Below are 27625 nucleotides of genomic sequence, written 5' to 3' on the forward strand. Positions count from 1 at the left end.
TTTTACACTTCCCGTGGAATTACTGTAATATTCTTTCAATATTCCTGCTGGGCTTTCGGGTGATTCCCTGTTTGTTTTACATTTCTGTAAAGTCTCCAGGTATTACTGTAATATTCCTATAGTGTTTTATAGGCCTGCATGTCATTGCAACACAACGCAGTCCAATATCATAGCGGGCTCCCTGCTTGAGCCCTCCCTCCGCCTCTCATGTGTCTACATTTTCATCCCATGGCCGTCTCTAGGTGATTTAGCGCCGCCAGTCTCAAGCAGGTGTCCAACATGGCGATCACGGGAAGCGGATCTCTCGCAATTTCTTTCTTTGTTTTCGTGATTTCAGCAGCGTTTCTTCCGAAAGGTACGTGTTTTCGTAGGTGTATGTATGTTTTTATTTTGGTGGGGCTTCTCGTGTGTGTCCGTACCTAATGCAGAAATAGCCCTTCCACAGCAAAAGCCCGAGGAGTACCGGGAGAAGTTGTGGTGCGTTTGCGCTCTAGATGCGCACAAGCTTCCCCTCCAAATCTCAGCATCACTTTCTATTTCTCCGATAGTGCCGTCGACTCCAAATTACTCACGCCGTTTCTCGAGACTGTTGGGCTGCTTATCGTGTGGGCTTATTTTAGCGCTGATTAAAAGGGGTGCTGTCCTGAGTTTTTCACTGCAGCACAGCTACAGATAGGACTGCTAGAAAAAAGTATTCTCAGCGCTGCACAGTTAGGACAGGCGGAGATAAAGTATCGCCAGAGATAATCGAGTGAAGTGGTCGTACAGTATTTTGACCCAGGGCAAGTACAAGGCAATTGCTCACTGAAACGTGGTCGACTCTTGTGCCTTGAGAGAGAGGATAGAGAGAGCACGGCTGGAGTGCGCTCGTATCCTTTGCTTATACCGCATAACCCTCCACAGTCCCAACTCATCTCTGTGTCTACAAATCTCCCAAGTCTGGGCTTCAGGTGCGCTTTGGAGGAAAAACACGCATTGCAGCTCTAGTCTCGCACATTGTCCTCTGGCCGCACAACTGCAGCCGCTGCTGACCGTGTGTGTTCCCGGTCCGCAGTCTTCACTTTTCCCCTCAGTGAGTGACGCTGGGAAACGTAAATCTGTTATGTCTTTGTTACTCTTGTTTTTTCACAGCGTAACTGCACGAACCAGGGCTAACTAAATGTGCGTGGCTATTGCAGTGCTCAGTTCCATCATTTCCCCGTTATTCCACCGCGTTTGCATCAGAGTTGCATGCGTCAGTGTTTTTTTCCCCTGGAAAACGTATCCGCTGACAATGTGACGCATGTGAAGCGGTTAAAATGTCAGCTTGGAGCCACTTTAAATCCCTCCCAGAGGTAGGATGGACATGTTGTGCTGTCAATCCCCGGGTTGTTAAAATGGCAAGCAACAGTTGCAGTGACAGGTTTACACTTGAAGATTACTTGAGCGACCCCCCCCCCCCCCTTTTTTTAGCAGTTTATTTTATTTAATTTATTTTTTTAGAAATTGCAGGCACATTGTACAACAGTGGCATCTGCAGCACACATCAACAGGTCTGCAGAAACTAATCACTGCATGCCTGTGCTTGCCCGAGTGGTAAAGAGTGTTCCCAAAATGAGGTTACTAGTCAAAGGAAGTTTTAGACATTGCGTTTTTTTCCAGTTCACTGCTTGTGAGTCTTTCATTTCACAGTTGTTGAATTTATTATAGTCTGTGTTGAATAGCGGTTAAATGACATTTACAGCATTGTCTGGCGTCTCCTTGTCACATTAATTTAATTAACCTCTCAGTTGAATAAAATAATGCATCGTGAATGTGAAACAACCCCAAGCTCGGCACGCTGAGAGCTGCAGCGTTACAGGAAACTCGTGTGACCTCTTCTTTCAGGTAATAATCCTCAAGCGAGAAAGGGTTGGATGTGACCCTAGTTTATTCAGCTCTCTGGCTGTCCATGTGTGAGTGCTGGGCGCAAAAGAAAAAAGGCCCAAACTCTGTGTGTGCAGTGGGGAAACTTTTCTTTTTACAGCTTTCAAATCTTTCTTTGTAAACGATCCAGAATGTGTGGATTTGAACTAGTGAGACGAGAATAGTTTCACTAACTTGATGTTTCCTAGCACAAAATGTGCATAGTGATAGGTGAAAAGGGAAGCACTGATAATGCTAAAGAGCTTCTCAGCATCCTGTTATGAAATGCCCAGACTTTGCATTTCACCAAAGTATCTGTTTAGCAGTATTTCTCTGCCTGCGTCTCCTGGGGCTCGGCCTGTTGTAGCAGATCAGATGGTTGAATTTCAGAAGGTTGCATAATCCCACTTATTGCCAGTTTAAAGTCATTCGTCAGGACTGAGTGATGGTGAAGTGGATCAATACGAGCTGTCATGAAGCCTCAACGCGCTGCTGAAGGAAAGGGTCTGGGAGAAACAAAAGGAAACATACAGTTGTTACGGTACTCTCGGTTGCCAGTTGGCATGTGACCCAGTGAGTGATTGAAGACGTTTGTCTCTGGCTCCTTGTGGTGGGGTTTGGCTTTGAAACAGATCCTACTGAAATCTGCTAACGGTGTGCTGCTTTTCCCTCAATTTCTGTTTGTCTCTTCAGATTCTGGAGGGTGGCAGTGTTTTAGTTCTTCAGTCATCATACGAATGTTGAGCTCCCCACTTTTTTCCGCTAGTGTGTGCCAGTGGTGCAAGCTGGGGCCTCGAAGAAGTACATTCATATTTGACTTTGCATATTTTTGTTGAGCCCTACAGGATCAAATATCAAAAAATGAATAAAAATATCCTCTTTTAACTTCTTTCCTGCACAGTGTAATGTTTCCCTGCATTTTACTAATTTTGAACATTTTACCATTGCAGTTAGACAACAGTAAAATGTTATTCATATATGCATTTACTTTTTTTGAATATATATGTAGTATATAAATCCAGCTCATTATTTCCTTTTAGGGTTTTGTATTTAGCAAATAATTCTGTGAAGTAACTACAAATACCAAATAACTGGCTTAATAAAAAGCTAAAATTTGTACTTAGGTACTACCTGACTGACTGCCAGAGTATCTAGATCAATAGTCCACGAGTCTTCCAAAGCCCAAGGTAACCCGATCAAACTGCATTATTTGGCTGACTAAAAGTCTAAGGCTTGAAGATGTGCAGTTTAGTTTCACAAAAGACGAAGAAAAGCCTCAAATTCCCCAGTGAAGCTTGGCATTAGTTCTCAAAAATCGCCTCAAACAATTACTTTATTACCAAAGTAGATGCAGATTAATTTTGTGCGAATCCACAAATCGATTAATTGAGTAACTGTTTCAGCTCCCAGTTCATTAGTGCCATTTATGTAGCAAACTGAAGTGGTCTTCTTTTGACTATCTCTATAAAATAGCACTTACAGTACAGTACAGTGTTTCGGGATAAATGTAATACGGCACTTAATGGCTCATTGATATGTGCCCGCTTGCAAAGTATTTCATGGCCTGTACGGTGAGATCACCACAGTACATCATTTGTAACAATAATATTCTCTTCTATTTAAAGAAATTGAATTTATTGCTCATTAAATTTACATTAAACTCTGCTTAATAAGCCTCACTCTAATTGCTGGATAATGCATGGCACTACTTTATGCGGTGGCAGCTAATCTTACTGTTGGAAAGCGAGCGGCTGGCAGAAAAATGGCAGGTGATGCATGTAAGAAATGTAGCCACTTGTAGGAGCTGCAACGATGAAAATCATATAGACTGGAGTTTTATTACTTCACTGAGGACATCACACTTCCAGGCTGCATCTTCCTACTGTATATGCTGTGTGAAAATGCAAAGATTGCAGGGGCTCATCTGTAAATCAAATGCAGTTAAAGCCATCTCTATCTAGTCTCTGCAAGGCAGAGTGTGTGAATGTGCACTCGCGATCAAACTTCACACTCTCTTTGAGCTTATAAAATGAATCTACGTGCAGAGGGTCCTTGTAGCTCAAGGCAAATGGGCAGATTTCACTTCAACACTTGTCCTTTCACGTCAGGTGTTGTTGTAAGCCAGCCAATATACACAGAGAAAGAAGGTGGTTATGGAGGTCCGTGTTGGGAAAAATTGAAAATCTCTTTCTATCCTTGACTTTATATTCCTTTCAATTTCTGAAAGACTCCAACGTCTCTTTAAAAGTATCTCCCTGGGTGCTGGGCATGAAGGTTTTTGTCCATACACTTTATAGCAGAACCTTTAAGTAAATGCTCTATCAGGTTGTTTTGTCAAGGTCACAGGAGGTAGTGCTGGAGACCTACATCACACTGAGTTGTGTAGTTATTATTACCAACACCCCCAACCAGCCTGCCACCAAAAAAAATAAAAAAAATAACTGTGGATCTTCTATGTAAGGAATTTATGTACAACTGAATGACAAACTGAGGCCGATCAAAAATGTGTCTGTCTGTCTGTGTTGAAATGTAGTAAACAGTCAATTAGGAGAAACAGACAGATGACAGGTTCTTTCATGATTGTGGGGACAGAAGCCTCCATTCACAGTGCTGTGGTAATGAGCAGGAGTGCTGATGTCTCTGCTTATGAATATGACATTGTTCTCTCTGTTCCCTGGATCTGGGAGACCTCACTCTATTGGCTGCGATGCTTAGACGCTGACAATCAGGACCACAATGACAAAAAAAAAAGTAAATGCAAAGATTTTGTTTTGAAAGGGGCATAGAGTGCACATTAGTGTGGGTGATGGAGCAATTACAAGCCACCATTAAGGCCGTGGAGCAGTCAAAGCACAGCACTTTGGAAATGAAGAACTCCAGTGGGTAGAAACCCTCCATAACCGTTAAAGTAATAAAAAAGAAACAATAAACAAACAATGAAAAAACCTCCACAAAACACGATTGATTGCTTGCTAAAGTTAGGTTTGGGTTGGTGGTGTCAGTATGACTATTCATTTTGCCAAATACAACTTCACAGATGCCAGTAACGGTGTAATAGATTCACTTTGACACCTTTAAACCTTCTCTGAATTTACCGCAGTGCAATATGATTCAATCTAAAACAGTGGCAATGCTAATATCTACTGCGATCGCTACTTGACATTAACTGGTTGCTGTTGTGCTTTCTAATATATCCTTCTCACCTTGAATGAGATGCTTATTCAATTACAGCGATTCTACCGTGTCATAGCTAAACATCTACTGCACATGGCTTTGGGTAGCCAAGGAGGGGTGGTTTGTTGTTGTACAGTTGCAACTGCACGCCACTCTTTGTTGAATATACATTTGAAGATTTGGCAGTAATTTTATGTAAATTCACATTTTTTTGGCTCTCTCTGATGCAAAGACGTTTAATATCAAATGAATAGGAAGACCACATGAAATAAATTACAAATGCTCAAATTAATAAATACTGAGAAATCTTATTACTGTATATAGCCATGAGAAACAAATTCTACAAAAACTCTGAAACATGATAAAAGATATTGGACTGTGTTGACATTTAGTTTTTTATTTTTCTGCATAAACATGATTTTATTTTATTAAAAAAATTATTGTCGCTCAAATGTTCCTCTCTTATAGCTGCATTGTTGGTTGCTCTTTAGCTGCTAAATGCTCAAATACGTTCATCAGGTAGTCTCTGACTGTGTCTGTCTGCGTTTTGATCTCGAATGTTGATCTTTTGAGAGGTGAGAGCCAACCAAAACAGTCACTTTGTGGGCTGTACAGCTCAAAAATGAGGTGAAACTCGCTCTTAACCTCGGTATGGTTGAGGGTTGTGCAGCATTATAAAAATTACGAGTTTGTAACATGACATGCAATCGACTGGCCATCATGGCATTTCACATTTTGCACCCACCAAGCTAAGCTGGGTCCTCCTGCATTTGTCCTCTTGCTGGATTTTGACAGATTCTGGGGAGACGTTTCACATTATCAGAAATTACACAGATCAGATGGACCCAAAGGGCCATTCTGCAAAATTTGTCCACTCATCCATGTGTCATATTCAATATCTGAGTTGTGATTCTCACAAAATATTAGATGATGTATTTCATTTCAGTGTTAAACCATCAAAAATTGCACTGCTTGAACCAAACGGGGATCAAAATAGGCAAGGATTTTCCTATTGATGATTATCCAGGTCGTCAATGCTTTTTCTTATGGGCAACCCAAATTATTTAAATAATATTTTAACAAATTGTGTTGTCTTTAGATTAGTCATGGCAAAAAGGACTGAACAAAGAGAGAACCTCGAGGGTGGATGGCACAGATGATAACTCACAACATTAGGACTAAATAACAGTTGATGAATGTGGAGGAGAAAGGACTTTTTCTCTTAGAGTAGACTGCATCCCTAATCAATAAATTCAGTTATCGAGTTCCCTCTAATCCACTGCTGGAATAAGAATGAAAAAGGTTCCAATTTAACTTATAAAAGAGGAGATTTTGTTTGATCTGCTAAGAAAAATGACCCGGATTCAGTTTATCATTACGTTTCCACATTTGGAAATATTGCCCACCCCCCCTCCTTGGACCGGTTTTATCCACTTTGCCCACTGTGGCTTGATGGCAGGTTATTTAGAAGTCTGAAGGCAGGAATTTCTCTTCCCCTGGCAGAGCTTAGTTGCATTTCAGACATCAGGAATGGAGCAGCTCCTTTCTTTCTCCTCTCGTGGCTTGTTTGGGTGGATCTGAGCCTGATAAAATAACCAGTGTGTGCTCAGAGTCCAGTGTAAACAGCAGCATACAAGTGGGAGTGATGCAGCGCTGCTTTACAAAATCAAAAATACAACTATTCCTCAGTGCCGGCAGAATGCAAACATTTCACTAATCAATAAATCCTACTCTTCTAATAGAAAGACAATTGTTGCAGCTATCACACTTTATTCTGAGAATATAGTGAAATTGGAAAAATCAAAGATTGTCAGCTCGTACATATCCAGTAACATATTAAGACAAGGATGGCTCTTGCCTTGCACCCTCCTGTGGAATCAGTCCCTGCTTTTCTTGTTGGCACGCTCCGAATGAATTTATTCAAGCTTGATGAAATGTTGTTCCCTTACACTGGGACAACATTAGAATACCTTAGTACTTTAAGTTTTGTTTTAACACTGCAACCATTGCACCTTAAAGCTTTCCTAATTTGATTTACTCAGTGATGTCATCTGGAAAGAACAAACATGTATTAAAGAAATCAGACATATTCCCAGAATATGATTTATTCTGAGAACATATAGTCCAAAATTATGCCTCTTTTTAAATTTAATGCTGCTTTCCCAACTGTTTTTGAAAATGGTTTAGCTATTTGATAAAATGTTACAAAGCAGAAGAAAACAAAAAATCATCTCTTTTGAAAAGCATGAAAAACAGTATTTTTTCAATGATTTATTCATTTAACTGATGAAAAAACATCTAACATATACCCCTGATATACGTTAGATGTTGACGATGTGTAGCTGACTTGATTTTAATGGTCTGTTTGCTGATTGAACATTGTTGCTGTATTGCACTTGGTGACAGTGATAAATATTTGTAATATTTGTTGGCCTTATTTATGTATATGGAGCCTTAGTTTTGCATAAAGGCTAGAAAAACACATCAGCCAACACCTTTAAAGTTCACTGATTAACATATTGCAGGTTGTTTGTGTAATCCAGACCAAAAATCAACCCTGGACTGACGAGAGCAAGGCGACATTTTTAGACTCCAATGAGGTAGTACCACCCACAAAGGCATAGTTTGGTGCTTAAGCCTCTATAAAAATCAAACTGGTGATGTTACTTTAGATTAAAGTATTCAAGAAATTAGCCAATGAAATAGTGAACCATACAGAACATAGTAAGTAGATTTTGATATTTCTCGACAAAGCAAGGCTAGCTGTATCCCCGCTGTTTTTAAGTCGGTATGCAGATCTAGTCTCTATCGCTGCTGGGTATTAGTTTTTAAAAGATTTCCTTTGATTGAAGAGATACATCCTTTGACTGGACACATTAAGCAGCTCTAAACAGAAACATTTGTTCTGGGGTTGTAGGTTGGGTTAACATCGCTTACTTGGTGGAATATCATACATATTATTAGCCAGCCTTGACAGACTGGCTGTTGCCCCCAGAGTCTACTTGGATGGATGCACGGATAGATGGCTGCCCCCTTTAAATAAGTGATCTGAATTTAATATAATTAGGCATGTATATATATATATTCAGATACACTTGGTTTAACCTGATGAAAGTAAGTCTGTAGTAGGGATAAAAATGTAAGAGCTAATCATCGTTGCAGAATCCATACAGTGAGTGCTGCTCAAGGTGAAATTCGGATGCTGTTTACTCAGAAGTGAGTTGTTGTCTGACAGGTTGGTGTTGCCAGCCTCTGGGGCATCATGCTCTTGAATTATCAGCGTGACGATAGACCCATCTTAATTACCCTCAGATACAGCACTATAATCTGTCATTGTCAGGCCGATCAAGACTGTGCAAACCAAGCACTAAGACTCATTCACCCAAACCAGAAGCCTATTGATTACTTTTCATACTTGAGTCATTGCACTGCGGCGAGACATGGGAGGCAATAGAGCTAATGGAAAGGGGAAACTCAAAGTCACATTGTTTACAGCTGAGATGACAGGTAAATGTATTTGAAAGGAAATATGGGCTTGATCCAATGGCTTCCAAATAACCGTCTGTTTGTAGCTAACAAGGAAATTTAACCCCGAGCCATTAAGCCATCAGCTGCCCTGAAGCTCAGATGGTGAGCTTAACGCATGGGAGCTTTTCTATTTAAGAATCAAATCCATGTCCAACGATTGAAAATAGAATTTGTGTTGTTTGAAAAGTTCTTCAAGCTGTTTCACACAATTAGTTTTAATTTCTCTTTGTGTGCGAATGATCGCATCAACAGCATCCTCAAAAATAAAGACTTTCTTAGTCTGCATACCAACTGTACTGAATATACTTTATCAGTATCGCTGCGCTGCAAAACCTGATTAAATTCTTGTTGCACACTCGCTTTAAACAAAAAAGATTCTGTATGTGGTGCTAAAAAACATCTTATCATATCTAGTTACTTTTTATTCTTGGTAAATATTCCCTAAAATAAAATGATCTTAGCATAGCTTAAAGTTCTCAAAGACCCAGTATGTACTTGTTTCAGTCATACAGTACTTGAGGCACTCGAGTATATATACCATCACCAATCAATAAAATCCAAGAGGCCTAATATGTGGCCTAAGAGAATCCCACATATATACATGCACACTCTGGTTCCCAGATGATAGGACCTGGCAACCTTCTACCTCCCCTGCATATTTGCCAGCATTTGATAGCAGAGTGGGCAGCGGATGAAGAGTTTGTGGGGAACTCAGTTAGGGTATTACTATCCACCCACCAAAGTGCACACTATGTGGCCCAAACACAAGAGCACGACTGCTGCTTGTGAGACAGAGAGCGAGGGAGAAAGAAAGAGACACCGGGGAGTTTATTTTCCACTTGTCTTTGTCTGCAAACAGCAAATTTTTTCACCAAACACGTGGTGGAACAAAATAAAGCTGAGAAGAGATGATTAATTAGCATCTGGAAATACGCTGTTATGTTAGGCTCCCATTTAAAAATGCAACTAACAGAAAGAAATACCTTGTATCTGTTTTCTCTTGTTTTGTGACAGTGCTGGATTATAGCTGCTCTCCACATGCATGTTCATTTGAAAGAGTGCAGAGGTGTTGGTGTCGGCTATATGCAGGAAAACATGAAACTATACCGAGGCCATTGAAATGTAATAATAATGCATTAATGTAAAAATAAGTTAAATATCTCTGTTATTGGCAAACTGTTGGCACTATTCTACTAGATGAGGGACCTATGTTGGATGTCATGCTGCTGTGTTGCTCACTCCATAGTTCCCCTACCTCTGCAGTGGCTGTCAAATAAAGATAAAATATCAAAGCAATTAACTGAAAAATAAAAAGAAATGCCACTTAGTTTTTTTTGTTGTTTTTTGCTAATACTGACCTATGACTCATTTAAGCTTAAGAAAAGCCACCTAACTAAAAGGATGAACCAGTGTTGTGTCTGCACATAACAACTTATCAAAGTCTCATTTTTAAATTGTATCTTTAAGCCCTTCTCCCTAGCAGCCTGTCACAAAAACACTCATTTGTACCCGTTTCTTTAGTTGAATCTATGAAAAATGTCAAGGATAACACAGTTTGACAGGCAGAAAATAGTATTTTTGGAACAACAAGTTGATTCCTAAAGAGCTATTAACTGAAAACTTGCCATATGTCAACATGGTGTGCGGTGTGTTCTTAAAAAAATGGGACAAACTGGACAAGTATAGGACAAGAAAAAGAGGTGTCAGGCCTACAAAAACAATCTACAGGAGATGAGCAGTATCTCAAAGTCATGTCCTTGAGAAATAGGAAAAAGTCCAGCAAAGATGTGTCTCTCCATAAGACAGGTCTTAGTGATGAATACAAATTTGAATGCTTTGGTTAAAAAATGAAGTATACACATGGAGGTCAGGAGAGAGGTACACCAGTCAGGTCATGGTTTGGGGCTTCAGTTCAGTTAGTGATGTTGGGGATCTTATCAAAATATATGGAAGTATTATTATCTTTTTTAAAATATATACACTGCTGATTGTGTTTTAATGGACCAAACAAACTGACCAACGTGTTGAAGCCAAAGCCTCCAAAACATTTTACGAAATTTAATTGCATTAATTTAGATTTCAGCTTCTTTGTATTCTTGTAATGATTATTTAGTTTATGATTTTTTTTCATTCAGTATGTGGCTGTATGCTGTTTTCTGTTTTCCCAGTGGGGTCTACACCGTCTTGAGACTCCCTTAATGAACTGCGGGGCTTTAATGGAGCCAGAATGCATGTTTTTGCTTTATCATTATATGTTGATGTTTGTTTTGTTCTTGTGTTACTGCTTCCAAACCCTCTATAACTTTCCTATTAAAAGTACAACTTATATTGCACAAAATAGTTTCAGAGCTTAAAAAAACAGGAACATGGATCTAAGCTGCATACCTTCATTAATGCTATTCATTTGTCAAGATAAGCCGATTCCACATGTCAGATTTTCACTCAAGTTAATTCTTTCATCTCTACTTTTTTCTTTGTTCCACCAGTGTACAAATTCTGGCAAAAATGGAAGAGCTGTTATATTTGCATATATAAATATATGCAAAGTGCACAGTCTTAATGCTTTGAATTTGTGATGAAGTTTTTTTGGGGGGGGGTGGGAGTCTATTTGTGGGAGGGCACACCCACTGAATGTTTCCCTTTTCCATTACTAACAAGCAGAACTTTCATTTATTCAAATCCACAACAAATAACCCAAATTTCTATCCATGCTTGCCATTTACTGTTCTAAAGTTATAGCTTAACTCTTTACTTATTGAGAACCTATAGGATTAACCCTTGAACGTTATGGTTTCTGTCATATTTCACGTCCGCTTATATACAGCTACCCTTGCAAAATCTGGAAACTATCCTAATGGATGTCAACCCACATTTTTATTGACATATACTGAGGTTTCAAAACTCATCATTGAGGATACGGTGGAGGTCGTTAGGTGTCGTTTTTATGGGAGCAAGACGTCAATCATGTATTCCCTTTATTCTAAAGGTAGCCTTTTTGTTGTAATGTTTGCCTTTATATGTTTTAGTATGCACTACATAGTGTTCATTTTACATACTTTTATATGCCACTCGATAAACACATAAGAAGATGTATGGAGGCAACGGGACAGCTCAAAGGTAGAATAGCAAAGTGGCACATATTCGTACATTTTAGTGGCTGTTCTTGATCAGGAAGGACCTTTGTCTTTGTGGATGGCTTTGTAGCTTACAACCAGAACTCCATACTTTAGCAAGGTGAAGAAACAACAAAGTCTGCTTCTCACTTCAGTAATATTTGATTTCATGTTCTTTTGTGTAATCAGGTCTCATCTAGTTTTGAAACACTGAATTTAATTGGTCATTGTGAAATTTATGCCCTCTCTAAACCCGTTTCAATTGGTTTTGCATTCTTCAGAGAGGGAGAAGACATGCCAGTACTCATTAGTGGGGAGCTACTGTTTACAAAAAGGTTCAACACCTCTCTTGCGCTTAATTTGCCTTTATTTTTAAGTGTGTTAATGATCTAGTTTTTGGACAAGGCAGTAACTAGTAAAATATGTGGACACTGTAGCACACTGTGTGAACCTGTGTGTGCAGAAACTGAAGTTTAGTCTGTCTGTCATCTTGTCTATCAGTCATATTAGGATTTTGTTTTTCCTTGTAAGGATCAGTGTTGCTCCCTCTCTTGTGAGAGCTATCAGTCATTTCAATAGTTGCTCGGTAGCTGTGTGCACTTTACGGAAATGCTTTTTCCTTCCTTCCTGTGAACTCTGGGCTCTGTTTTCATCCGGGTGTGTGCCACAAAATTTTGCTGTCTTATTTTCTGATGGTACAGGGGTTCACAGTATCATTATTTGTGAGCCGTAAACAGGGTCATTACCGGAATTGTCACTTTGTGCTGCCACAAACACTTCCATTCCAGTTTGGCAATAGTGACTTAGCTGCTTGTAGACAGAACCAAATCTAACTAAATGTTTCTTAATAATGTGAAAAATTTAAACTACAAAAAATAAACTGCATTTTTGTTGTTCACCATTATTTGGTTTATATTATGTCAAATTGCATATTTAGTTCATGTTGGAAATTTGGGATTTTAACATCGCCTGTGGCACTTTATTTTGCTAGCTGCATTTTTTTCACTTGCGCATCCTTAAATTATAAATTTCCTCTTGGGAGAACCTCCTCTGAACTCTCTGGCATTGCCAAATTATACATCACTATGGGGAGAGGAATGCTTTTAAAGAGATGAGAGGAGCTCATGTGATTGACCCTGATTGTTATCAGCTGCTAACGCGCTCGCTGATAATGCATGATAATAGCTTATGTCTAATTCAGTCCTGTTTTTATGTGCAACAAGAAAAATGGCATTGATCTCAAAATTTCAGAGCTGAAATCACTAAAACTGTTTACAATTTGAGAGAAAATTCTGTGTTTATGTCAGACTCGGCTCATGAAAGAAGCTGTTTAATAAATATGTTTTCATCAGCATTTAGAAACCCATAACCAACGTAGTGTTTACAGGTACACTAGACCAGGAGTGCACAATTAATTTCCCCAAGGGACTACATGATAAACTGGGACTGTTGTGTAGGGCCATACCAATAAGCTTAAAAAAAAGACCAAATTAATAATGATCAGAACTGAAGTTAGGTTACTCGTCCAGTCCCAATTTGTCCTGTGACCCCTTAGGAAAATGAATTATCCATGCCTGCAATAGACCGTCCTCCATTGCTCTGTTGTCCTGAAAATGCAGTAATTTCTTGCAACGGTAGCCTACTGTTAGCAAGCATTACGGCTAAGGTTAGCTAGCTACCTGTAACTTAGCTCTACTTTAAGGTGGTGATGATTGGCACAGTAACTAGAAGTATACTTTTAAACCTGTGAAATTATTTTATTAAAAACAGAATTCAGCTTGTGTATCAAGCTTTACATGCAGTATAAGTCATGTGAAGTTTTGCAGACACATACCTGCCAACCATGTGATGTTAACTTGTCCGTGACTTTCTACAGTTATAGTGACAATGTACAGTCAAGTGATAACGCAGCAGCCCTACACGTCTGGAGGGTTTATTCTGTGTCCATTGAGTGAGCGCTTTCTGGAGGTTGTTGGTAGTTGCTGGGAAATTGATCACTGAAGCCCCAGTCACACAAAACTTTAGACCTGGCAATGACCTCTTGGCAATCACTGGCCATTTGGGAAAAATGTTTTCCAAACCTTCTTGCAATTGATTTGGCCACTAGTAGGTTGCTGCATTCACTCGTACTTTAGGTGGAACATGCTGTCTTCTCTACAGACATTTAGCAGGTACTCTCCGAGGGGTAGCGAAACTGTTAAAAGTGTGACACAAACTAGAAATGGAGACCATTTGCTTTAAGAGTAAAAGTTTGAAACATGTCATTTGCAGTGCTAAAGTGCATCTATTACTTTGAAAGGGAATGTTCTTCAGTTCTAATTTGCTTTGCATTTTTTCAAGTTTTATAGGCACAGCAAATGTTTGCACATAAGTTGGTGTCTTCCCTGCAAAGATCAGTTGATTTAGGCAGTTTCCTAGGGACCTAAGAATTCATAAGGAAGTTTATCGTGAATAGCCTTCTTTATAAATGACTGTCCAATCAATCGGGACTACATATTTTTCACATACAACGTCTGGGTGTATCATGTCCAATATGACGGAAGACTCCCAAGCAATGTGCATATGAAACCACATGAGGAATATTCATTGATTATACTACTTCCACTTGATATGCAATTTAGCTACTTGCCCAATTGCTTTGGCAAATATATGTTATAGTTTTAAAGTTTAATTTAATTTCCATAACATGTAAAATTGCCAAATCAATTACTTTTAAGGTTTTGCTTTTTAAGTTGCACTCTTTTTAAAAAAAAACATCAACAGGATGCATCTCAGAAAAGAATATGAACAAAATATTTTTACAGCCTCTTTCTGTGGTCAAAACTTACCAAATGAAAAGTTTTGTTGTCAGCGTAAGTCAAACTTAGCTCTGTACAGAAAACCACTAAGGAAGGCAGAGTTGCTCCAGTCTAAAAACAGATATCAATAAATGTAAACAGTACTGGCCTAGGGATGTCATTAAAAAGAATAGCATGTCTAGACCTCATAAAGCGAAAACATATTGTTATTTCGAAGCAGCAGGAGTTATTGCCTGTGAGCACTAAGATGACATCCATCAATTTAGGGTTTTATTGGAAAATGTAGATAGGCTGCTTGGGAGATGTAAATGATTTACTTAGCATAAAGTTTTGCTTGAACAGGCAGGGAGATAGTGTAGTTAGCGAGGGCAGGGAAGTATGCATGTGACAAAAGCGGTATTGAAGCAAAAGCTGATTTCCCCAACCCTGAGAGAATCACGATCTGTGCATGAATAAATAGGCTGGACCTGCACAACATGGATTATTCTGGTTCAAATATCAGTAGACTTAAGGGTTGTCAAATGGCATACATGTGTAATAGGATTGTTGTACATGATTTAATTTTGTCACTTGTACCCAGATGTCATATCTTCTAAGGTTTATGCTGATTGTTTCTCACTGTTTTGCGCAAATGAGTTTTTCTTTCCTTCTGCCTTTTTATATTGTACGTTCAGGCCAATTTAACAGAATCTCTTCACATTTAAAACTCTTTCCTTTGAATTTCTAATGATATGATGGCGAATGAAAACCCTTCCTGTAATGAAGACAGTTTATACAATAGATGTCAGCGCACGGGCAAATCACTATTAACTTCATTACTGCCTGTCAGTGGAATACGCCAATACGTGGTGTGACAACAACCTGAATAAATTTAATTAACATAGAAAAAAAGAAAAGATTTTAGATTCGGCACATAAAAGTTTGTAAAATTCCACTCTGCGTTTTCGAAATGCTAGAGCTTCAAAGTCAGAGCATTTGCATTCAGTTGTGTATCACTTTGACATGTTGGCCTCATCTTTCAGTAAATCTCAAATCTACATTTATTCAAATGTGCTCAGCGCGGTGAAGGTTGACACTGCATAATCCATCAAAATGTTCCATTTGAGGAGAGGGGCTGGAATTATTTGAATCATCAGAAAGCAGCCTTGCTTGAGGTGAAGCAGCAGATATTAGGGTAGAAAGCTGAAATTTTTAACCCCTCGGAACAACAGCTTTTAAATTCTATTTAGATAAAGGACATGAAAGCATTCCTTTTTCTCAAATCGCGTCTCTCTCTTTTGTAATACTACTTGATGAAAATGCATGAAATGTGGTGACACAGGCCTAGAGATTGCTTGGTGATTTCCTGGCAGCAGTGTTGAGGCAAGATGGCTACATATGCATTGTGAAACTGGATTATAATATAACTTATTTTCTAGAATATTTTTGCTGTCAGCACATCACTTTTGTAAAAACAAAAGAAGAACTGAATCTGAGAAGCCAACATCTCCTAATTTTCCAAGTTTCTAAGCAGTGGATATATCAAGGTATCATCTAAGGCATTGTTTTCCAACATTTTGGAGCCACGCACATGTTTCACATTAAAAAAATCACACGGTCACACTTTTTTGCTTTCTTCTGACCACTAGTCATGCTAGGGCCTTCATCTGGGTCGGAACTTTGTCCAGGACCCAGGTCATATTTTCTTTTCAAATATTTATCTATTGCTATTACTCGCTGCGTTGTCTCACTCACAGCATGACTATTATGTAATTAATTAGAGCCACTGGCTGTACTGCCCTCTAGTGGAAGACAATGTAATTTTCCACAGCACACCTGATCATTTCTCACGGCACACCTATGTGCCACGGCACAGTGGTTGGGAAACACTGATCTAAGGAGACAACCACAAGCACATGATTTATGTCTGGGATTTGCACAGCTTGTCACTAATAATACTGGTTGGTTATATAGAACCCAACCCAGGCTCAAAGCCACCTATTATCAGCATGAACGTCATACAGTCACCTGTGGTGGAGCTGTAATTTGATGTTCAGAGTGTTGCTCCTGGCATAGATGTGGATGCTGGTCTGTCTGGTGGTCCGGCGGTGTTCTGGTCTGCTTTCCCAGTGGTTTTCAGGGCAGGCTGTGGGGTGTAGAGGTGCTTCTGGGCTGTTGTACCCACTTGTTGTGTTGTGGACTGCTTCTAGTGGTGTGATCGGTCTTGGTTTATTGGTTTCTAATCCTGATGGTGAGTGTTTGGGACATGGAGCTCCTGGGCTTGTTTTCTGAGATTGGTATGCCTGGTTTGGAAGATAAGCTCACAAAAAGCATTTTTAAAATTCATTTAAAACTATAAAATGACTTAAAGGTAAATCCAAATGTAAAACTGTCCCAAAGAGCCAGCAGCAAAACCTTGAAAATGCTCTACAAGGGACTGATTGGATTGAAGTGATTACAGATGGGGGCATAGACAGCGGGTGTGATTTATTTCTTGTAAAAATTAATGAAGTGTTTCATTAGAAGGAGGAATCAAAATAAAAGAAAAGGGAATACTGATAAAAGGTGGGGACAGATTGCTTAAAAATGGTCTTTATGCATACCGACAAATATTCTGGTGAAAGTAATAGACCATACTATAGGCGAAACAAATGTTTTTATTCAGATAACTTAAGGGACAAAGGAGAATGGGGGAAAAACTGCCAAGAATTACTAAAACTACTTTGAAGACAAAAATAAAAGATGTAGAATTCAGAATTAGTAATTCATTAACAAAAAGGCCAACCCCTATAGCTAAGATAGCAGAGTTACTCACTAATAAACTAAACCATGGCTGCAGCACTTTACATCCAATTTACATCTAATTCAATTTCGATTCTTTATATAGTGCAACATTTAACAGAAAAAGCTAAATGTTTACTGCATATAATGCATATAAACACTTGCATGGTTACTGTAAAGAAAGAATTTAACAGCGTCAGTCATCAGCTCCTTTTATTGAAATGGACACTTTTAAATTTTTCTAGAAAAATGTAATCAGATCATCATCAGATGATCAGATCATCAAATCATATTTATCTCATAGGAAGTAATGATGGTGCCGCATTAATGATCTATGCAATATGTGACAACATGTTAATATTCAAATATATGCAGATAATGCAACAATCTTTACACTAAAATACACTAAAATAGTATCTCTGATTCTTAAAAACCTATTGAATTATGTCAGCCAAAGTCCTTTCACTTGTTTAAAAAATATTAAAACAATATGTATGATAGAAAAAAAACAGAATTGTATGTTGCCTCATATGTGCACAAACTGTGTTGTAAGTCAAGGGAATTAAATATCTGAATTTTTACAGTGGTAATAAAAGAGTGCTCTACTTATCCCACATTTAAGGCACATCTTAAACAATGACTGGCAACCAGGTCTGTGACCACTATAGCCCCTTTTCCATTAGTAACAACTCTGGTCAACTTGCCACAGCTCACCACGAGTCAGCTCGGATTGGATCGACTTTTTTCCGTCACAATTGAGTACCATCTAATGTGTGTGGCTGTTGTTATAGCAACGAGTCAGAGCATCCCGTGACGTAATTTGTATGCGTCATGAACGCTAAAACAAAGATGGATATACATGCTGTTCTGTCTGTGGCTTTTTCTCAGACTCGGGGACCACAGTGTTGTTTTTGTTGCATTTCCCTCATTGTCGGGCTTAAAAAATGGTGGTTTTGATATTCATTGAGAGATGCTTTCATGACTCATCGAGTGCTGCCGCTGACCAGCCAATTTGGTGGCATGCAGTATGACGACCTCACATTTTAGTACCTGCTCGGATCTCTTGGAACCATTTTAGTACCTGGTACCAGGTACTATGACCTAATGGAAAACCCTGAAAACGGTGGCGAACTGTGGGGATTGGATCCAAGTAGGTACTAATGGAAAAGGGGCTTTTTAACCAATTTCTGTCTAAGTTTCACTGTTTGCATACAGTTCAACATGTTACATGAAAACCATGCGTGACTCCTCTTGCAAGACTGTGGACCAGGCTCTTTGCGACTGATTTCACTTGACGATAGCCTCCAACATCCAGCAACGATTCAGGGAAGCACATTTTTCCTAGCGACTAGAGGTTGCCAAAGGGTTGCTGACTGGACTGTGTGACAGAAACAGCCATGGCCTTGGGCATCCATATTTCTCTGGATCTCCCTCTGCACAGTACCTCTAGAACCCCTTGAGGAAAATACTGTCAGATATTCACTTGGATTCAAGGGTGAACTTACTATAATCTGCTGGTAAATAAGGTTACTGTGACCTCACAAATCTGTTTTTAGTCAAGTCAAGAATTCAGGTGCTAATTGAGACAAAATTGGCAAATGTTTTATAAGATATTTAGGCAAAGGGATGATTGTGTTTTTATCCAATAGGTCCACAGCTCACTTCATAGGGTTCTGCAAAAACACTTCTGTACATTATCCAACAGCAGAATGGGAGATATTTGGTTGGATATTTAATTTATGACACTTTTTGAATCTTTTCAAACTCCATTCATCCATTAAAGCAAAGACATGATAAACCACAGCGAGGTGGTCTAACACAAAGCAGATAGGACAACCACACGCTCTCACATCCCCACATACAGCCAATTTAGATTCATCAATTAACCTAACATGCATGTCTTTGAACTGTGGGAGGAAGCTCACACAGTCACGAGGCGACAGTGCTAGACACCCCACCACTGTGCCCCCTATTCAAAGGTTAGGTTTGAGCTACAGTTGGACCTTTTTACCTAAGCTTGTGTTTTAGATGAATATTTTGGTCCTTTTATTGTCCATTTTTATAGAAAATGAGACAGTGCTGCAACTTTCAAATCTAATGAAGCTTAAAAATTAAACAATCTCTTGTAACTATCTGCGGCACATTAAAAGAACCTGCATAGCTTTACTTTAGTTGGAAACGGATCTTTATGTCCCCATAAAAGTATCTTCTTCCCCTTTACTGACTCTTCTGATTGCTTTCATGTGTACTATTTGAGTTTTACAATCAATTACAGACATGGTTTAAATTCCATTTTGGCCATAAAGAGTAAAAAATTATGCCCATGTCCATTCTTCATTTGTTGCAGCGGAAAAGTGGAAAGGAGATGAATACTGAAGAGAATAAAGAAGTTGTGTTTCCATTGCTACCTGTTCCGTGACTTCAGTCAAGGTTGTAGTTCAGGGCAATGTATTAAATGATGCTCACATTCATACACATCTTCACTTTGTGTGTGTGTGTGTGTGTGTGTGTGTGTGTGTGTGTGTGTGTGTGTGTGTGTGTGTGTGGTGAGAGCTGGGAATGTATTTTTTCATCTCTGTGTCCAATTTCAAGGTTGGAGTGTGTGTTCAGGGACACACGTGGAAAAAATGAATTAAACAGCATTTTGCTGTGCTTCACTTAAGGTCAAAACCATACCCTTAATATCAGTCACAGTTTTGTAGTGCCTTATAGATCAAAATGTAATTCTGTTGATTAAATGCAACTTCAGAAGCCTTCATACAGATGTAATTACTGATCTTCAACAGTTTGTCACGAGATTCTTTTAGTGCAACCTTGTATTTTAATGAAATTGATACATTTCTTTTACTTTATACACATATATATGTTATTAGTATAAAGCAGAATTACTTTTGACATGTCTTGCTTAAGCTCGGATAAGAAGATTGATGCCACTTTTACATTTCCGTGATAATAATAGGTGGAACCGCATCTGTACAGAAAGTGCAGCTTGGAGATGGTAGCATTTGTCACGCACTCAAAACCAAAAGTCTTTGAAAAGTTACTTGGGTTATTTATACAAACAGCAAACATCACTCTTGCAGAATAAAGATTTATTTGTTGTCTCTTTGACTCGATTATTCGGTGATTAGCGGCACAGGTAGAAAACTTTGCGTGGATGACACATTGAGCCCTTGGCTGATGAACTGCTGAATGACAGTTGGCTTACCCTCAGGGGAGCACCTGTCTTTCAAAATATATTGTAAGTGTAAGTGTCATTATTAGCAAAATGCTGTCACCTTGTGCTTATGTACCGTGTAAAGTTTGAAATGATATATTCATAGTAAACAAACTATTAGTGTGATGGGTGACATGTTTTGTCCGGTGATTATGCATAATTGTGTTTAATGATTTTCTAGGCACACAAGCATGTCAGACAAACCTACTGCATGTTTGTTTTTGTCTCCAGCCATCGCTCTTTGTGTTGTCTAGGTCACTTTGGAATATTCATAACCTCTTGTGTCATCAACACCCACGCAATTTGCAGAAAAACGTCTCACTCTTGACTCCGAGGCCGGGTATTGCCAATCCAGGCCAGTGTGGTCATCAGGCATCCGCGATGGCATAATTGTGGAGTATAAAACATATCACAATGACATATCAGTCAGCGGAGATATGCAAAGACCTACTTGGTTTATCCTTACTCTTGTCATAATGGCCTGAAAAATGGAGGTTTGTTTTCTGCTGGATCATAATTATGTTTGGTATTTATGAGGCCCATCAAGCCTTCAGTCTGGAGGAGCTGCGTTTGAAGGTGACTCTCAGACACATCGCATCTAACTGCGGACACATCGAAACAAGGCTCTCAGACAAGCTGTCTCCTCTCACCGAGCCTTTTAAATCATCATCACTCTATCCAGCTGTATGATGGTTCACATGATATATCACCTGTTAGAGCAGCAGCGTGCGCACCACCGGCAGACAGTGACAATGAGTCTGGCAGCGAGCCTTTGCTCGTTTGTTGCTTCTGTTTCCTGTTATTAAGCTATTGCTTCCATGCTGGTGAGTTAAGCGTCACTTAAACTGCCAGTTGAGTTTAAGGTTGGTTTACTTCGTTTCTTTTTTCTTTTTGCCCTTGAAACTTGTTTCAGTGATGTGGCCATTTTTCATGGCTTCAATCAGCTTGCAACAGCTTGTTAAACTCAGGAATCTAACGCGACTGTAATGCTGCTGCCCGTCCGCACGTCATTCTGATAAAGCTCAAGCTGTCGGCACATTTACACAGTCTGAGTAAACTCTCTATTGTTCATAGTTAGGAAACCATTTTTGTGTGTGTGTGTGTGTGTATGTGGAGTTTTGTCAATCAAAGCTGCTGTTCTGATTGTGATAATAATGCACTCACAAGCTTAATTGCTGACATAATGACACTGCTACACAGACAGGATTCAAAGGAAAACTAGGTGGATATTTTGTCTTTTGTTGATGGTGACAGCGGAGAGATAAAAGGAAATAAGGGTGAAAGATGGAGAGAGGACTGGTGTGCACCAAATGTTGTCGGAATTTTACAATCAGAACCTCTAAACAGCCAGGACAGTAGAAAGGGCAAATCCACCATCTGGTTCAAGGCCTTTTTGGGATATATTCACCCCCGTCTGCGTGGGTTCTCTCCGAGTACTCCGGCTTCCTCCGACAGTCCAAAGGAATGCAACTTGTGGGTTAGGTTAACTGCTGATTCTAAATAGGTGGGAATGAGAGTGTGAATGGCTGGTTGTCCCTCTGTGACGAGCTGTTCAGGGCGTACCCCACCTCTGAATGGGATAAGCGTTAAGTGGATGGAAATAAATTAGCTCAGTAAAATATAATACAATATCTTCCTGAGAACCGAGGAAAAAAGAATCTTCCCATAAGTAAAAAGATATCCAGATGTTTTATTATGTTTTACTCTTTTCTGTTAAAAAATGTTTCTGATCTATCTGCAATTAAAACATTTTTACAATTTCTTCTTTCAGAACCACAAAATAATAACTTTACTGCAATTAAGAAATAGGAGTTTTAAAGCTAGTCTATAAGGAAAACCCATCTCATTCATTGGCGATTGGATTCTATCAACAAGATTTGTCTCTGTAACCTAATTTGATGTATTTATTACTGTTAATTAGTCAAAAGAAATGCAGAGAATTGATTGTGTTCAACATCTACATTGTGCTGTTGGCACAAATATTTTAAAGATGTATTAATTAGCAGTTTGAATGAACCCCTAACAAATTCTTGCTACCTCTCTGTGAGGCAGGTTGTTCTTCTTTTTGGAAATTACAGAGCGCTTTCATTAGGCAAATGATATTGATTATTTGCGATTTTTTTTTCATTGTAATTATGTCATCAGTGTGAAAAGGGCGAGCCACAGACAAGGGAGGAAAAATATTAAAACACTTAATAAAACCAAATGGATTTTACTGACAGTAACAAAACACAGAATATTGCAGACTTTGTGCTTTGAGTTGATATCACGTTTAAGCTGGTTATGTGAACATTCGTCATTTTGACAATCAATAAAACTGTGGAATAACCCAAGTAGCAGAATCCTCATTTCTGCTTGAAATAGTCTGACTTTAAATCACCAAAAAAAAAGTCATGTTGCCAGCTTCTAACTGCGGGAAGAGAAATTACGTTTTCACTACTAACTGTGGATCTCAGTAGTAACACTGAGGAAGTGTGTGATGCCAATTATTTTTTTGTTAAAGACAACAAATTATTTCTTATACGTAGAGTGTGAATTAAACCAGGTGGGACTGCAGGAATCTCAGTCCATGGTGCTTTTTTGCGGCTCCTCATTACTCTTCCTTTTTTTCCTCTAACCTCTTTTCTTTGTTTCTTTCTTCACTCCTCTTTGTGTGACACAGCCACTTATTACAGTTAGAGGGCAGGTGTTTCTGGCCTCAGCTGGACATTATCCTGGCCCAGATTGTCCTTGGACCCCCATGTCTGTCTTATGACCTCGACTGAGGCAGCCACATATATCATCTGCTATTCTTAAAGCTACCCATACCACTGATTAATCCGCTTTGGTCCGATTTAGAGATAATCAAAGGCAACGCATCAAAGCATTTTATGGAAATAATGACTCACTCATTAGCCATATGTTTGACAAGTACGCCCTCTTGGCATTGGGAACCTCTCTATAAATCATAAACACAGATCTGACAAAAGGAGATGATGAAATATATATTCTGACTGAGAATCATCGAGATTGTATTATTGATGGATTACAGAGCAAGCTGTCATAAAGTAGCCCAGTCTTTACTTGATGTATGACTGCCGAGAATATATTTTGGGTCATCTTTGCTGCCACCATATTTCTTCACAGAACATGTTGCAGTCATCATTATCAGTCTGACCTGCTCGGGGAATTTTTCTCCCCATCCAAACACCCAGATGTCATCACATACAGCTTGTTATAACTGAAGCAATCTAAACAAATGATCTCACTGGCCACCTAAACATGTTTTCCTCCACATAATATGAAGCTGATACCCTCCCTTGCCCCTCCAAACCAGCCACCCACTCTCTGTCTCCTGTCTTCCTGGGCAATCTCCCCAGGCTGTGAGGACAAGACAGGACAGGAGAGGATAAATTACAGCCACAGAGCCCCGGCTCCCTCTCATGCTTTCATTTGCACCAGCAATTAATCAGCCATCACTGGAGAGCTCTTGCATGTCAGACTGAGGATTTTATTAGGGATGTCCTTTATGGGCCTTAATGAGACTTATGTCTTCCTTGAGTATTTCATTTGCTGCACATAGCATGGCTGCTTGTAACCTTGAGGTGAGGATTTTTTTTTTCTAAAACAGTAAAGCTTGGCAGGGCTTTGTTACTCACCTCTTCCTGATCTTGACTTGATTTACGCTTTCATCCGCTGCCTCCCTCACTATTACAACTCCTCTTGTCTTACAGTTATCTAATTTTAGGTACAATTAGGCCTGATTTGTTTTGTTTATTCTGACATCCTTCCTGCTCGCTCTGTTTTTGAAATACAGCACTAAGTGCATCATTGAAAATGTGACAAATTGCCTTTCATTCTGTGAAACGCAGGTAGACAGTACAGCAGCGCGATAACTGCTCTAAGTTGATTAAAACAAAAATGTCTGGGCTTCGCACTTCATTATTATTGCGACAGCTACATAAAACGCACTTTTCCGGGCTCTTGGAAAAACGTGACGTCACGTACTTTCATGAGCCAATCGGGATTTAGCGAACTACATATGAAGAGAGGGTTGTTGGGTTGTTTCCTCACATTACTGGACCGCTGCACAAAGCCTCATCCAATCGCACCCACACAGTCCTTATGACAGATCAGCTGAAGTTTTAATTAACAAGTAATGATGAATAAGTTTTTGTGTTGCTTTTTTTGGCACAGCAGTGAGTTTGACACTAGACAGAAGGGAAAGGAAACGTGCAATAACTGAGTAGTCTGCTGCTAAGGTGCTCTTAAAGCACGTGTTTAAAGCATCACTTTAATCATTCAAAAAAATTAAGTTCAGCTATTTGTTTCAGAGACAAAAACATTGGATTTACAAAAAAATAAATTCAGTGTGATCTTCAAAAAACTCGTTAAACATGTACTGTGGGAGTATATAACCTCTTCCAACCATCTGGATTAAAAATATTCCATCTGTGAAAGAATAACTACAGATTATTTTCTTACCAAGGTAAAACATTCAGCGCAATAAGGGGCAAGTTCAGCTTCATAATTTCAATTTTCAAAGAGCTTAATAACCTGTGTTAGGACAAAGAGACAGGACAGAACTTGCTATTTAATATGCATCATCCTACAATAACATGTCCTACTGCACAATAATGTACACTAACAGAGAATTATCTAGATGTACACACACACGCACACACAAAGTGTTAATGTGCCATGCATACTAACTGCATATATTTATCAGTTTCATTATTGTGTTAATGTTCATATTTCTATTTGAATATTAACATTATTAAGATTATTGTTTACTGTTCAAATATTTTGACAAATGATAATGTCTTGCTTCAGCAGTTCTTGAAACACTAATACAAATAATGGCACAAAAAATATATTATTTCTGAAATTCCAAGGTCGGTCGATCTGTTTTCCTAAATTGTCCATTAGATTGGGTGATGGAAGGTGTACGCCTTGGATAGGTCCATTGTAGAGCTAAAACAGAGATGTTGTTGAGGGTAACATTCGCACCTACAGACAATTTGGAACCTTCAATTAACATAAGATTTCTTTGGATTTTGTGAGGAGTTCCCTGACAGAACCAATGCAGACACAGGCAGAACATTGAAACACCACACCTGCCTGCCAAGTTTGAACTAGAAACCTTCTTAAGGGGACGTGACCGTTCAAGTTCAACTTGGCTTTATTGTAACTTCAACCATAGACATTTAGTTCACAGTGAAACTAAACAACGTTCCTCCAGGACCAAGGTGCTACATGCAACATAAATTTACAACATAAGTTAACACTAAACTAGCTAACTAAGAGGCCTAGTTAGCTGGCTAGCAGAGACAAGACAGACTGACCTAACATAAATTACAACATAAATTAACAAAAAACTAACTAACTATCTACCGTGTTAACCACTGCACCACTGTGCAACCTCAGAGTTCCACTTTTTTATGCTAACTAGCAAAATTTGATGTGTGATATTTGGCTTCTAAACAGTGTAATACTCAAGCTCTTTTCACACACGCATGGCTGTAACCAGCTACCAGGATACAGAGGTTTGGTTTTCAGTAATTATTTTTTCAAAAAAAAGACAGAAAAACTGGTCACGAATCAATATTTGATTCTTCAGATGGCTTTTACTTTGAAAAGACTTTAGGAAGTTAATCACACGTACTACAGCCCATCTAATTAGGTTGTGCTGTGTTGTGAAGGAGGTCAAGCTGACGTTTGACAGTAAGGCCAGAGCCACAGAGTAAGTGTCTTTTTCAATATTTTGTTGTCTTATTTTACTTCACTTTTAAATGATACACATATTCCATATTTCAACCAATATGTCTGCCGTTATTAGCCATTTGCAGCCATATCGGAATCAGAATTTATAATGGCCGATAAATTTAAAAAAGAAAAGAAGAGATGGGAGATACAACCTTCGACAATGTTCTTAGTATTGATGTTACATAATTTGTACACCAGCTTCCTTGTTACAGGCAGGTAGCGATTTTTACGTTGTACATTATTTTATAGATGACATTTGGTCGCTATCAGACATTCCAGGCTCCAGTTGCCTGGGTAACTAATTATTTACCACCCTACCATATGTTAATCAACAGTATTCTCCACTCTCATTGGTAGTCCATCCAATATCTTGCCTTGGAATTGAGAAAGGATGAATTCAGGACCCGCCTACTTCACGTCACCATTGGTTATTTCGACAAAGTCGCTGAATGTCATTGCCTTTCTACGGCCTCTGCTTCCCTCATGTTTGCTAGTCCTGTGTGAATGTGACTTTAAGCCGCTTGTACGTATATTTGCTTGATATCTGACAGTTGATCAGTAGTAGACATTGCAATCTCTGTTTGCCTTGGTACCTTGTTTTTACCCCCCCATTATATCTTCGCTTCTATTGGTAGTCAAGCTTTGATCATGAGATTAGTATAACTTTGTATCCACTTGCATTCCAAAGGTTATTTCAATACAAATTTACAGGTTGGCAGATTTCAATGACATTTCAGTGACAGTGATAATCTAGATAATATAGTCCTACCTGATTCACATCTGTTAGTGTTAGCAGAAAAAATATAGCAGAAGAGGATTGTGGCTGTGTTTTTATTGGTCTTTACCTCACAATATAAAGCACCTTGAGATGACTGTTTTTGTGTTTTCGCCCTATATAAATGAAGTTGAATTGAACTGAAGCCTAGCTTGCTCATAACAAAATAGTTTAAATAAAGATAATAATTAAAACTCCAATCTCAGTGTATATTTCGGACTGCGTGATTAGGTTTGTGTGGCTGCTCCTTCTTGCTCAATTACTCGCTGCAGTATTTTTTTTCCGTCTCTTTTTGGACAAAGGCGTTGCATTAACGAAGCTTTTTTTATCCAGTCCAAGGCATTCATGTGTCACCAGTTTGAAGCTCTCAAAATGAAACAGTGGGAGTTTGAAATGTATGGCTTGGAGTAGCAGTTGCTTAATAAAATATAGAAGTAAAGAAATGAACAAAACAATGAGTTCAAGCAGTGGATTGTTTTCCTTTGTGTTGCTTATCCATATGAAGGCAATTTGACTCCACCGATTAAAAAAGTACCATCAAGGAGATAATGAATACAAATGTATCAAATTGCCATTAAGGAAGAATATGACAAACATAAAAGACTATAAAAAGCATTGTACGTTAAGAAAA

The 27625-nt window shown here is 38.9% G+C and overlaps 1 protein-coding gene across 5 annotated transcripts in view; it reads left to right on the forward strand.

The window, feature by feature from the left end:
* The first annotated feature begins 212 nt into the window (after nt 1–212).
* Nucleotides 213–27625, forward strand: part of cadm1b (cell adhesion molecule 1b) — a 171354-nt gene continuing 143941 nt past the window's right edge. For 4 of the 5 annotated variants that reach the window (XM_026191509.2, XM_026191510.2, XM_026191511.2 and 1 more), the window contains exon 1: nt 215–355. In XM_026191509.2, the coding sequence (XP_026047294.1) occupies nt 280–355 (76 nt within the window). In that variant the 5' untranslated portion in view covers nt 215–279. Of the gene's footprint in view, nt 356–27625 lie in introns of all 5 variants that reach the window. The other variant, XM_080288866.1, reaches the window with a different exon arrangement.

This window comes from Astatotilapia calliptera, chromosome 14, assembly GCF_964374335.1.
Source record: "Astatotilapia calliptera chromosome 14, fAstCal68.1, whole genome shotgun sequence".
Classification (NCBI taxonomy): domain Eukaryota; kingdom Metazoa; phylum Chordata; class Actinopteri; order Cichliformes; family Cichlidae; genus Astatotilapia; species Astatotilapia calliptera.